Below are 13,914 nucleotides of genomic sequence, written 5' to 3' on the forward strand. Positions count from 1 at the left end.
GTACTATATCACCTGTTCTTGCCTTTTCATGTGTAGTAATATTCTTATAATGTAAGGGAATGCCTTCATGCTTTCTACACACTAACTTAGTGCATCATGGACTCATCTTCCCAAACTTGTATGGCATCTGCACTGTTAAGTGCATTCATCGCATTTCAGCTTCAGCCAATGATTTTTAGATCGGCTTAAAGTAACTTTTAGTTCAGCTAATCTATGGGGGCTGACTTCCCCTCCAACTGCGAACATTGTTTGGCTGACTGCTTATTATACTGACGATATTTTAAAATGTATGTTGCATTAATGTATGGCAGCAGGCTGTGTAAGAATTCTGCATTGTCTTTTCGCTTCAGTGGCCAAACAAACAAACCGCCACTTTCATGACGGGATGCGTACCTGTGTTTGTCCCTCCACACTGTGTTCCTGGAAATAACATGTTGTTTTCGAGACCAAACATTGTTTATTTCATTGTATTATTTTGCTCGGGCATTTCGGCCAGTCTTATGTGTCTATGAGATTACATGATCATGTAATCATTTTTGCCAGAGAAATCTACAGCTCCGGACGACGTTTTATCATCCTCAAGTAATCTCTCCCTGGGTGAGAAGGAGCATTCCAGGACAATACACCATTTCTGTGTGTATTTATATTGCCTTTCATGAGTGGGAAAAGTGAGCAAAAACTAGATTTTGTATCACTTTACCCTAATTCAGTAGATATACAGAAATTGTTTTTTGGTCTCTGCATTATTTATTGTCTCTGTCTGTTACTTGTACACAGCTGGTTTTGAAATAAACAATCTTGCCATCGTCATCCTGCGACTTAGAAACAATTGTCAAAACTGGTTTTAAAGCTGCCCTGATGGCAAACGCTTTTCCAGAGAAGATGCAGCAACACAGGGTTCTTTTTTTTTCTCCCCCCCCCCCCAGCACCAGGGGAAAATTGACAGCAGAAATCCATCACTCTTGTGTAACTACACGCAGCTGAAATGACTGGTGTGTGACTGAGTTTTTCTGGTTTCTCCCTCAGTCTGAACTTGACACAAAGAAAACAAGACTGAACTCAGAATATATGCAAATCACTTTTCAAGGTGGCCAGCCTGCAGTTAGAGGCCTAGAGGCCTGTCAGCTACGGCACAGCGTTAAACATTTTTCCTTCAGGATTTGAGGTTGTTTTTTTTTTTTGTTTGTTTTTTTTTTAAACTGGTTCGTTAAGATAGATTTTTGTGTTAATATAGCCTTTTTGTAGTTTTTTGCATGAGAATATACTGTTGCTTTTTTCATACTCCTCCTACATTACTCCCATTGCTGAAGAAATTTAGGTCCTGAATCATTTTAGCTTTTTTTAATAAGAGTAAATTCAAAGACTAGGACTGAGCTCAACTTTCCTGGCAGATCTGTCTGAGCAACACAAACACTACATTCTTGGCTCTGATTGGATGCAGCTGGAGTGTTTAAAGAATTTGCATATAGCAGGCTGTGACATACACGCAAGCCTCTCCAGCCACAGGAGTGAACAGAATCCAGCACAGAACAGGTAGGTTATTGTTACTCTCTCTATTCAAACTGCATCCTCTTGGCCTGGTACAGTATGTGCAAAAGACATTTTATGTAATAAAATGTTTTATGTGTCGTGTCTGTTAATAACTGCTTGTAAAATAATTTCTGGAGAATAATCCTTGTACATTTTGCATGAAAATTGTCTTACTGCAGCTATATTTTAATCATACTGCCAGCCTCCCTAGAATTGTTTTTTCTTCTAATTTATAGGCATGACTGTAAAAGTTTTTTTTTTTTCCTGCTTATCTGTTAGTTACAGGACTGCAGGGAGTAAAGAAGTAACCTGGGTAAGATGAAGAAATCTGAAAAAGTCCCAGAACTGAAAGCGTTTTCCACTACAGAGAAGTCCAAAAATTCCCTTCGACTTTTGAGCCCCGAAGTCACTGTAAACCAAATTTTTCACACAAACTCACATCATGTAAAAGTCACACCAACCTGCTGCATGCATGCAGATTATTTCTGCCAAAGCCAATGCAGAGGTGGACAAGTGAGCCAACAGTCATGGAGTCAGCCAGTTCTTTTGGCGCAGCATGTGGAGCTGAATCAGCACAGACAGCCAGAAGATGGAGGAACAAGTTTCGCCAGGATTCATTTTCATCGTCAACCTCCGGATGGTCGGTGCACACATCCTGCAGAGACCAGGCAGACAGACATGGGAGACATGAGAGGAGGGAGCAGCTGCTGGGACTGTGGACCAAACCAGCGTGGAACAATAGAGCCTGCGAACAGAGACACAACTGGGTAACTTGAGAAGAAACTGTCTTTCTATGATGGTGTTAAGAAATTAAACGAGTAGAGTATAATTTCCATTTACTTCAAGGATAAATTTGGATGAGATCATTCATGTAATTTTTTGACACTCAGAGGGGAGTATGAATACACTTCTCAGCTTCAGAGCGATGAAGAAGAGCTTGACAACGAGGGGCAACACTACAGTCCCTTTCTACTGCCTCACAACTATATACACAACTATGGTCAGGAAACATTTTTCTGTGTTATGTTTTTTGCTCGTTTCAATTTTATTAGTGAAAAGTATTAGTCTTCATTTTTTGGAAAGGTGTTGTATAAATATGCCTTTACTCACTGACTTACTTAGTATATTTTATTTCATTAATTTTTTAGAATGAAAACCAGCAGATTAATGAAAAACATTATCCGCTGTGGTCCTGACTCAGTTTAGAAACTGTTTGCCAGCAGGTTTCCGGCTGTCCCACACATTGAGGACAAAGAGCAATAAAATAGTATAAAGACAGGACAAACAAATACAGAAGTAACAAGTTAGACAAAAAAATATTCTTCATTTATAAGGACTGAGTGACAAACCTATTTTTAAAAAGTGAATACTTAAAAAAGAACATTAATTTGTTCACAATATGTTGACAAAATATTTTGTTGGATATATATATAAGTGCAGACGACAACAAAGCGACAAAACAGATAATGTGGTACAATATGACTGACATTACAAAACAGGTTTTCAGGAATTTTTATAGCGTATTATTAGCGTGTAGTTGTGAATGGCAGAACTACGTATTGTGAATTTCAGTATGAGTGGCAAATACGGTAACTTTCCTAGATCTGTTTGATGTGAACGAGAAATAATACCACTAGAAGCAGTTGTATTTTTTTATCATTACATTCTCATGCTGAAACTTGCATGAGGTTTAGAGTTTTGCTCATGGTTTTGCTCTCAAACCAGTGCCTTTAATTGAAACCTACTCAGTTCTCCATAGACCGCCAACTTGACACGTGCTGTCAGACAGAAATGCTTAAACTGTATCTACAGGCCTAGATCATATTACCGATGTCAGGTATTATCACTCTGCAGGAGAAGGGCAGTACGACCTCTGCCTGGTCAACAGATACCCATACCAGCCATGTCTCCACTCTGCTCCCTGCCAGCACGGAAGACCCTTGGATGACCCCCAAAACTGGTAAAAACAAAACCACTTTTGAATGTAAATACAGACACCAAAACGTCTTTCATAACTAGGTGCACTCCCCGACGTTGTAACCTAATCCAGTAGTACACACAGATCCCCAAATCCCCCCTCAAGGTCACCCGGAGCCAGATGCCTCAGCAGTATCTACTTTGAATGTTACATAGACCTACAGTCTCACATCTCAGCACCATTCAGCTGAAGAGCCTTTTGTTTATTTTCCTTTCTTCAGGCTCCAACGTCATGATAATTGTATGAATGACAGCGTGGCTCGGGGGAGCGTCTCAGTTAACGTGCCTCGGTTCTCCGTCCCCCCTGTGGAGTGCGTGTCACGGGTCAGTCTGATGAACCTGAGCTCGGCGGGAGCAGAGGCGTCTGTCTCACATCCACACGAGAAAAGACGAACCATGAGTCTGCCTGATGAGTGCCGTGAGTCACTTTCTCAGCAACAGTAAAGTTTACTTTTTGCTTCCTGTTGTAACTTGATGAAAATAAGGCTGGACTGCTGTTTTCGGCTAATTACTTCTAAGTGCTCTGCTCAGAATGATCTATAGTTCCCCCAAGAATTATGCTACAGGCCTTTGCTTTACATAAAAAACATAAAAGCATCATAAGTAGGGCAAGTAGTGTGTGTCAATGATTTTATGTGACTGCATAAACCTGCCAGGCCTGCTTAGGGCCTTGGTAAAATAAATCAAAATACATAAAAAAAAAAAAAAAAGATACACTCAATTGTATATTCTGTTGTTAACAAAGGGAGTTTAGCAAAAATTGGCGCACACATTTGATTTATAATGTGCTCCACTTGAAGACAGATATTTTTCATTATATCTACAGGACAGAATACAATAGAGTTAGAGTAAAATAAAAATAAATCCCAGATTTACATTATCACAATATTTCAGGGTAAGATAACCAATGAGACATTCACCAGTAGAGTCAGTGTAATGTTTGAAATGCAGTAAATAGAAAAATACCCATTTTAATCCAGCACAATGTTACTGTACAAACTACCACCTCACTGAAATTCATCATTGTAAATCATTGTTGACAGTTTCAGAGGTGTTAATTCAGTATTATGGTTATTTGTGAGGCTGTAGTTTGTCTGTATTGCGTTGCATAAACTGTAGAGTAAATCAGTATATGGACAAAATATTAGAAGCAGTTTTCCGTGATATGCAGTCCAATACAAAAACAACAACAACACAAAAAACACCTTCAAAACGTATCAATATAGTCTCAACAAAAATGTATTATTTTGAGTAAAATTCAGATTCACTTCAACCAAGATAGTGTTTGTTGCAGCATACAGGTGTTTCTGTTTAATGGTCTTTCAGTGTAATTTACTGATGTGAAATGTCACCAACCACAAAACAATAAATTCTGAGATTAATTTTGATTCTGTGATCTCTTCCCTTCTCAGGAAACATTTTTATAACTTATTCTTTGGACGTGTGCTCAGAGATCGTCCCCTTTGTAGACTTCCTCATAAAGCAAGGTTTTCGACCAGCTGTAAGCTACTCTTCAAAGTTCGATTTAAAACCAAAAGAAAATGGGAGTCTTGTAAACTTTCAACAGTTCACTTAAATAATTTTACAGATTGACATATTTGACAACCCTATTAGACACATGGACATCAACAAATGGAAGGACAGTTACATGAGAGATGTAAGTGAACACCACAGTTAAAACCTGATTTTAGCAGCATTTATTTACATTTCTGTATTTCTGTCGTACCATTACATAAAAGCTTCAGAAATAGTATTTCTTGTTAATCTTTGGAAGACATAATCAGACTAAATGTGACTTTGTACTTCAATTGTTAAATTAATCTGATTAAATTAATTTGTTCAAACTTTTTTATCACAGATTTGGTTTCAGGCTGTGAATGTGTCTAAAATGTGTGTTTTTCTAACAGCCATCAAACTTGATTATCATCGCCATCAGTCCAAAGTATAAGGCGGACATCGAAGGATCTTCGGCGGACAGCCATGGTCTACACACTAAATATATTCACTCAATGGTGAGAGATTATTTGCTCTTTATCTAAACAAGACATAATTCTCTGCAGATATTAACTACTTGAATCTAACATTTAATTTTGCCAGATGCAGAATGAATTCATCCGGCAAGGCAGCTTGAATTTCAGATTCATACCAGTTCTCTTCTTCAATGCATCCCAGAAGCATGTCCCAAGGTGGCTTCAGAACACGCGTGTTTACCGCTGGCCACAGGACACTGAGGATCTGTTACTGCGACTGCTGAGGGAGGAGAGATATCTTCCTCCTCCTGTACCTATGGAGCTCACCCTCATCGTCAGGCCCGTGGCCACGAATGCTGCAGCTACACTGTAGAATACACACCTGTGTTTATGCATGTTTGTGTGTGTTTGATGTTTCTGTTTCCACCTGATTTTATTTGGGATTATTGTGCAGCTTTTTATTTGTATTTTATAATCCTCAGAGTTGATCCAGTACAAGTCAATAACAGCTCATGTTATATCTACTGTACATTTTTTTTTTCAGATGTTTCAATACAGTTTTTTCTCCATGTACCTATATACAGTACGCCATATTAAGATTTTTAACCATGCTATAGGGTGTGGCTCTGTAGGGATGGCAATGATGTTCTGTTTGTCGGTCAGTCCACCAATTTGATCCAGGCTGAAAGATCTAAACAACTGCTGGATGAATTCTTATGAAATTTGGTAACAGGCATTCACATGTCCCCCAGGATGAATTGCAATAACATCATTGATCTCTACACTTTTCATCTGCTACTGCCATCAGGTCAAAAATTTAATTTGCCTTTGATGTAACTACTCTGCTGTAACTAAAGCCGTTCCCACTTTGTGTTCAGTAGCAATTAGCAAATGTTAGCAAGCTAAGATGCTAAACCGAGATGGTTACACCTGCTTAGCGTCAGCTTGTTAGCGTTGTCATTGTGAGGATGTTAGCATTTAGCTCAAAGCCGTTCAGTGCCTGACAGAGCTGCTAGCATTGCTATGGGGAAATTATGATTATACTTTGCCACCTATTTACCTTTTTACTTATTTATCTTGTTGTAAACAGTTTCTGGAGTATATTGTATGAATACTCAAATATTAATATAGCAGTTAATGCTGCAGCAGGGTACAAAAAGAAGATGATGGTGTTTTAATGCACATGCTGGACCTTTCTTTTAGGTTAATTGGTGAAGTAATTTTTAAATTTTGGAAAGGGTTTTATTTTGAAAGTGCCTCATTAAACCAAATATAAGAACATAAAAAGGAAGTGATGGGTAATGACAAACTGTGACTAAAATAAAATAATTTGCAATCACTAACATTAGCACCAGTTAGCATCGGGGGAGGAAGAGGCCACCAATGTTGTAAGCATAACGTGTGCTGCTGGGCAGTGAACAGTTTGCACCTGTGTTGTTGTCCATTCCCCATCTTGGGCCCCTGCTTTGTTCCAGTTTAGTGGACAAATTACAATGCCCCACCGGTAGGGGTGCCCAATTCATCCAAATGATCCAACCGCCAAAAAAGGCCTGCCAGAGAGGCTGGTGTGCAAAGCTCAAGCTAAGAATAACCCGGACCTTCCTTCTGGGGCATAAATTTACCTTGAGGCCTCCCTGTGCTCTGCTCTGACCTATACCCATGTGAGGCACCCATAAGATGGGGTGGGATATTTTGTCTGCTCCCCCTCTCCCTACCCAGCCCTGTGCTTAGCTTTGCCCCCCCCCCCCTTGTTGCTTTCCTTTGCTCCATCATCCCCAGACCCCCCTCTGCAATGCTGCCGCACTGGCAGCTCCAAATTCCCCAACACCCGCAAACTTATAATTTATATTTGGTTTTCCAATGACTTCTTTTTTTTTTTAATCTTGGAGTTCGACCTGTGGATTACATGGATCAGGAAACAAGGCTGTGATCTCCAAGTGGAAATGGAATAATTTACTAACTGGAATGCTTCTGTTACTGACAAGTGGATGCTGATTGAATTTATACTGAAGCTGTACTTTTCCTGTCAGTTGTGCATGAGGACGCTTTGCCCCCAACTCAAGTATACTACCTGAAATAGTCTTAAAATCATCATGGTTGAAGGTAGGACTGTTACACCTTTATTACCACTGAAATTTACAACACTTACTGTTTGCTATGGTATAGAAAGCCTCAATAATATATGCTCTGTTATAAATAAATGGCAATGTTTTGATAGGCTGCGTCCTCTCAGGAAAATGTGTTGAAAGTCAGTTGCTATAAATACAGGATATCATGTAGCCAGAGTATTAGCATTACGCTCTTGTGACAGACATGACTGCTGCTGGGCTTGACCTCTGGGTTTTCAGCCGTGGTGGAAGAAGTACTCAGACTCTTTACTCTAGTAAAAGTACTGACACAACAGTAAAAAAAACTCCATTACCACTTAAAGTCCTGCATTCACAATCCTACATATGTAAAAGTACAGAAGTAGTATTAGCAAAATATACTTAAAGTATCAAAGGTAAAAGTGCTGGTTCTGCAGTAAAATGTCCCCTGTGACTAGTATATTATTATAAATAACATTATTAGATTAGTAATACTGATGCAACAGTGTGAATGTAACATTTTACTGTTGTAGCTAGTCGAAATGGAGTTGGTTTTAACTACTTTTTACACAGTAAGGTAGGTCCAGGAGTTCCCAACCTAGGGGATGGGCCCCTCCAAATGGTCACCAGATAAATCTGAGAGGTTGTGAGATGATAAACGGGAGACTGAGAAGAAAAAACTCAGTTCTGATACACATCTGTTTTCAGTTTTTGGACTTTCCTCTAATCTTTATTTTTTGTGAAAGATTGAATTACTTTGATCCCTGTTATTTTGATCTGTGCCTCAGTTATTTAAATGAGACCATGTGAAAAGTTTAGAGGGGAACTGCTTTCAATTCATTGATATCTGTCTGTTCTGTTTTCTTGTGAGGTGTCACAAGCCAAATGGCTGGGAACCACTGGTTTAATCTTAACACTGTGTTGTATTTCCTGTGTGCATCATATGTTTTTTAATGCTAAATTTTAATCTATAAAGTAAGTAATAACTACATTTGAGAGATAGGAACAATATTTCACTCTTAAATGTAGTGAAGTAAAAGTATAAAGTAACAGAAAATGGATATACTCTAGCAAAATCTTAGCTACTTGTACTTTACTTAAGTACAGTACTTGAGTAAATGTACATAATTACAGTCCCCAACTGGTTTCCAGTCACCTTTTCTACATTTAAAGTCTAATGCTTTGTTATATATAATCTGATCAAACATGTGATACATTACAATGAGCTTTTAATGAACAGTCTCCATGTAAAGTGCAATAACAAGAAAATCGATGGTGAAACACTGACACCACCTGTCCAGTTGAGTGAAAGGGCTGTTTTTTCCTAGCATTTATCTATGAGGAAGTGAATCATGAATAGCTCATGCTCAGAGCTCATTCACAGCTGGAAGGGGTTTCTAACACCCAGTTGGAAAGTACATCAGTGCAGCTACTCTCACACAGTTAATGATGGTGAGGCTGTCATTAAATGCCACCACAGACATTTTCCACTGTACCACACAGGTGGGAATCATGTGCAAATATGTTTGCATAATCTGTGTGATGAAATTGCAACAGCTGCCTTTTCTGATCTGTAATATCACAAGATGTTGAAATCTCAGATAAATGTAGGCTGAGTAGGATGCAACACTCTTTATTAGTTAGTTCACATAATTCCTTGACATTAGAAAATGAGCGTAGACGTATTCGGCACACAGAAGAATCGGCTGTCGTGCAATAGATGCAAACGTTAGACACTCTGTCTTCACCATGTTATGTGCAAATCCCTTGGTCAAACATGGAGTATCCTTCACCTGTCAGGGTTTAGCCGCAGTGTGAAGATGATGAGACTGGAAATGTGACTATGGAGGATCATTATTTTTCCATACGTGCCATAGTAACTTTCTGATCAGAGATTTCACTAAGTCATTTGAAAGTTATAAGTTACTGTCTTACTGACACTCAAGCTCATGAAAAAGAGATTTTTAAAAGATGGTTATATATCACTTTATATCGATTGCCTAACATCTGATGAGGATAAACTGGCAGCTATTTAATTTTCACTTACACACAAAACATTGCCAAACACTTTTTATAAGGATCCCTTATTTTATTATTAAAGAACTGTGACCCAAAATATGTACTGATGGGGGTATTTTGCAGTTGAAAAATAAACTGATAAGTACACTGTGGTGGACGCACTGTGTAACTTGGTGCATATGTTTGGCATTTTTGTGCCATCATATACGCTGATCCTCATATATTTGCATTAAGCTACTATCGGGTGATATATCGGCGGTGTTGATGTGTTGGTCTACCTCTAGTATTTTCAAATAAAGCACACACACAAGTCCATTCATACTTTAAATGCGTAGGGTTAAAAAGGACACTGAGAAAAGAGCAAATAATCCCTTCATAAAACACTTTTGCAATACACTTATGGAAGAGTCCTCTGCGCTACTATGATTAGTATTAACCTACATGCCACTGTGTTATGATGTTTTGCACCTTTAGCACTTTGTTGTTTTGCATTTAGTTTGTACTGTGAAAGAAGATACTGAGAACTGGGCTGAGTATGTTGGTCGTGTTTACAGTCCAAGTCAGACTTATTAAATTTATTAGATTTATTAAAAACAAAAAATAATAACTTGTTCCAGTGTCGCAGCATTAGCCTAGTTAGCAACAATATAAAAAAACAAGAGACAAGATCTTGATGATGTTGAGAGTTCCCAGAGTGACTTCGTTTTTTCACGTACAGCAAGCAAATCCGCTTCCTCATCTTCAGCCGGTGGGTCCAATGGAGCAACGGCACCACAGACGAACTCTCTCAAGTCCAAAGGTCTGGGGCTCCTCGGGAAGCTGAAAGTGTCTGTGGAGCTGCTGTTGGCACTGGCTGCTCTGCTGTCCTGGGTAGTTGTGGGAGTGGTGATGTTTGACTTTGTGGAGTACAAGGCAGTCCCTGGTAAGTCAGAAATACCTAAAAATGTTTCTTTTTTAGTTTCAGTCATCAGATATGCAGAATCAGTGTGTGTGTGTGTGTGTGTGTGTGTGTGTGTGTTCTCAGACATTCAGCAAATCATTACGGACCCTGTGCAGGCTGTAAACGACGCTGTTGATGAAGTAACCAGTCTGCTCAATAGATTTCAAGGTACAGAAGAGAAATAGCATGCATGGCACACCTTTTTATGATCAAAAGCAAGTACTGTAACACATAACTCTCTTTTTTCTGGGCCTCCAGAGTGTGCACCTGATTTAAGTGACCCCATGTCTGCTGCCACTTATGCAGCTGAGGAAATATCGGAAGCAAAAGATGGATTTGTTCGATATTTTTCAGATGAGGAAGGTATGACTACTCAATCATACTCAAAAATCATGTACACTTTAAGGAAAAAACTATTTCAAGATAAATGTGATGTAACCATGTCTCTAATAATCTCCCTCCAAACCACAGGAAACTTCTATCTCAGCTACGTTGACCCTGTGGTCATAGGTAGACGAGCTTTCCATTTAACTAATGATTTCATGTGTGGAGTGGTGGGATCCTTCAGGGACACACTGTGTGCTATTGTGGATAGTATATTGGACACTATATCGGATATAAATAAAGGTATGTATTCCACATTTTAATACTTTCAGACTGAAGACTTTGTTTGCCTTCCCTGTTTTAACACACAAGTAAATGTCATAAAAATTGTGCTTACCTGAGAATGTCTTGATAAGAAAAAAAGACCAATCTCAAAGTAAATCTTAAATAATTCTTGGCTTTAAACTGCCTAGTTAAAGCATTAATAAATTAATTTGAAATTTTCCTTAACAAGTCTCTTTGTTTTTCTCAGGAATAATTGACCTTTCCTACATTGACCCTGTGGTCATAGGCAGGGGTATCTTCAGTGTTACTAATGAGTTCATGTGTGAAGTGGGGGTCTACATCCAGGATGTGCTCTGTGCCATTTTGGACACTATTCTGGATGTAGTTGAAGGTATTCACTCTCCTCGTCTGTAACCTATTAAATTCCTAAAATGACGATGTAAAACATTACATAATACAGTATTGATTTTACATATCTGTACTTAGTATTTATTTGTATTTTATTTGTTTTTCTTAGGAACCATTGACATTAGTTTCATGGATCCTGTGGTAATTGGCAGAAATGTCTTCAGTGTTACTAATGACACTGTGAGTGGAATAGTGGGCTACATCCAGGACGTACTCTGCACCATCTTAGACTGTATACTGGATATAATAAAAGGTACCTACTCCATATTTTGACCTTTGTATTGTTCACACGTCAAATTATCGTGTCTGTATTGTTTTATTTGTTGCCTACATATACTGAAAACCGTATTGGAAATTCATTATTAAATCAACATTATTACTAAATAACTGTTATGTTGTGGTTGGTATGGTTGTGCAACTGTGTAAACTGGTCTAAACCTGTTGCTAAGATACAATTTAAATGGTAACTGTCAGCTTACTGTAACCCTAGATGGCTGTTTTTGTAGTGAAAACAATTAATTAACCACCAAAAGCGTTTCCTTATTAATTGTCTTTTTAAATGTCTGTATAACAAAAAAAGCATTGAATTTGTTGAATCGAGCAACTCACTGGAGTGTTGGCCTGAATGTGTGCTGTTTTTCTCAGGAACCACTGACATTAGCTTCATTGACCCCGTGGTCATTGGCAGAAATGTCTACAGTGTTACTAATGACTTTGTGAATGGAATAGCAGGATATATCCAGGATGTGCTTTGTGCAATGTTGGATGTAATACTGGACGCATTCAAAGGTGTAGTATTTTCCATGGTTTTTATGCCTTACCTAATCTGCTTGTCCCTATACAATGTATACTCTACCGTAGCATGGTAATTTCTGTTTTCAAAAACTTCACGAGCCTAATTGTTTTAACTTCTCTGTTGATCAGACTTTCAGCATGCCGTGGTATTCAGTCCCATGTCGGCTCTGAAGAGAACAGCAGAAATCACCAAAGAACAGATAAACATGCTTGTGAGCTACGTCTCCACAACGCTGATCGGTGAACAAGGTCTGTTTTAACATATGATGACACAGAGTATAATTTACAATTTACTAGCTACATCTCATACAGTGACCACCTTTTACAGAATGAAGGGATACAGAGACATAAATGAGTATGGTAATGGAAATATTCTGAGGAGCAGCTTTTACTGACTGTGTGGTGTGCTGATTTTTCAGGGATCATGCCGGAAGTGTCCGTCGACCCCATGAAAGTAGTCGAAGATGCTGTGTTGGAGTTCTCAGACAAGAAAGATTTGTTCTTGGCGTACATATCAAGCATGTTTGTTGGGGACCAAGGTATGCTTATTGAATTAGTTGTGTACAAAATGTCCTAGCTCAAATGCTTCAGTACAATTGATTGACTATTGATCGATACTATTGATGATGATAGACTGACACTTCTCATTCATATTTTGTTCTCTTGCTCTAGGTGAATCTGTTGCCACGCCAGTTTTAAATGTAGTAACTGAAAAAGGTTTCATTTTCTATTACAGTTTGAATACACCTAGAAGCATATTATTAGCATATTACTGTTCTTATAAATACCCATTTACCATCAATGATTAATTCACAATTGCACAACATGTCTTTGTTTCTCTTTATTTAGATGAAACTGTAGCTTCCCCTTCTGATATAAAATGGGTGAGAAGAAAAGGTAAGTACTAATATTATTGTTCTACTTTTCTTTGCCGTCACATAAAGAATTATTCCTTTAAAATCAAGCTAATTTTCTTTTACTACCACATCTTTTTGAAATGTAGGTGAATTTCTGCCACCTTTGGAAAAACGTAAGAAAATACCACCACAAATTGCTGATATACATGTATTTTTGGACTGGTGAAACGTGTGTTGCCAGCAAATAGTGTGCATAGACTTGTTGTTTGCCTTCTTCTCCCCTCTCATGCATGTTTTCATTGATTTTTGCTTTTTTAACACTTTTCATGACCTGGTTTCAAGTCTGCAAGTTTGTCGTTTTCAGCGTAATACAGCAACCCAGAAGTACCATGAAACTGTATGTCAGCCTTGTTTGAATAAACTCCATTTGCACTTACTATAATATTGCATGAACAAACATGCATCATAATCACTGTAAATTTTTATTGTAATAAATGTCCATATGCAACCAAGTTGATATGGATTTGGTGACTGAAAATCTCCCTCTGTTTGTCACACTGACTGTTTTTTGGATGTGACAGTTTATACTCTGCATTCATTTGTTTTACCACTAAGTTGTTTTTGTTCCAGTCATCATGTTTTGTGTCATTTGTATTAAAAAAGGTATAATTTATGCGTAATATTGCACATGTACATATGTCTTTAATATGTGTCCTTTGTAT

At 38.2% G+C, this 13,914-nt stretch overlaps 1 protein-coding gene across 2 annotated transcripts; it reads left to right on the forward strand.

The window, feature by feature from the left end:
* Nucleotides 1-1,031: 1,031 nt before the first annotated feature.
* Nucleotides 1,032-6,797, forward strand: LOC120795614 (E3 ubiquitin ligase TRAF3IP2-like). Of its 2 annotated transcripts, XM_040137673.1 has the most exons (9): nucleotides 1,032-1,533; nucleotides 1,810-2,297; nucleotides 2,421-2,530; nucleotides 3,385-3,490; nucleotides 3,729-3,925; nucleotides 4,920-5,008; nucleotides 5,096-5,164; nucleotides 5,415-5,519; nucleotides 5,605-6,797. In XM_040137673.1, the coding sequence occupies exons 2-9, from the start codon at nucleotides 1,849-1,851 to the stop codon at nucleotides 5,848-5,850; spliced, it is 1,371 nt and encodes a 456-aa protein (XP_039993607.1). In that variant the 5' UTR covers nucleotides 1,032-1,533; nucleotides 1,810-1,848; the 3' UTR covers nucleotides 5,851-6,797. The 2 variants fall into 2 exon arrangements, with proteins under 2 accessions (XP_039993607.1, XP_039993608.1); XM_040137674.1 differs by lacking the exons at nucleotides 1,032-1,533; nucleotides 1,810-2,297; nucleotides 2,421-2,530; nucleotides 3,385-3,490 and having other exon boundaries at nucleotides 3,854-3,947.
* Nucleotides 6,798-13,914: the final 7,117 nt, after the last annotated feature.

This window comes from Xiphias gladius, chromosome 10 (assembly GCF_016859285.1).
Source record: "Xiphias gladius isolate SHS-SW01 ecotype Sanya breed wild chromosome 10, ASM1685928v1, whole genome shotgun sequence".
Taxonomy (NCBI): domain Eukaryota; kingdom Metazoa; phylum Chordata; class Actinopteri; order Istiophoriformes; family Xiphiidae; genus Xiphias; species Xiphias gladius.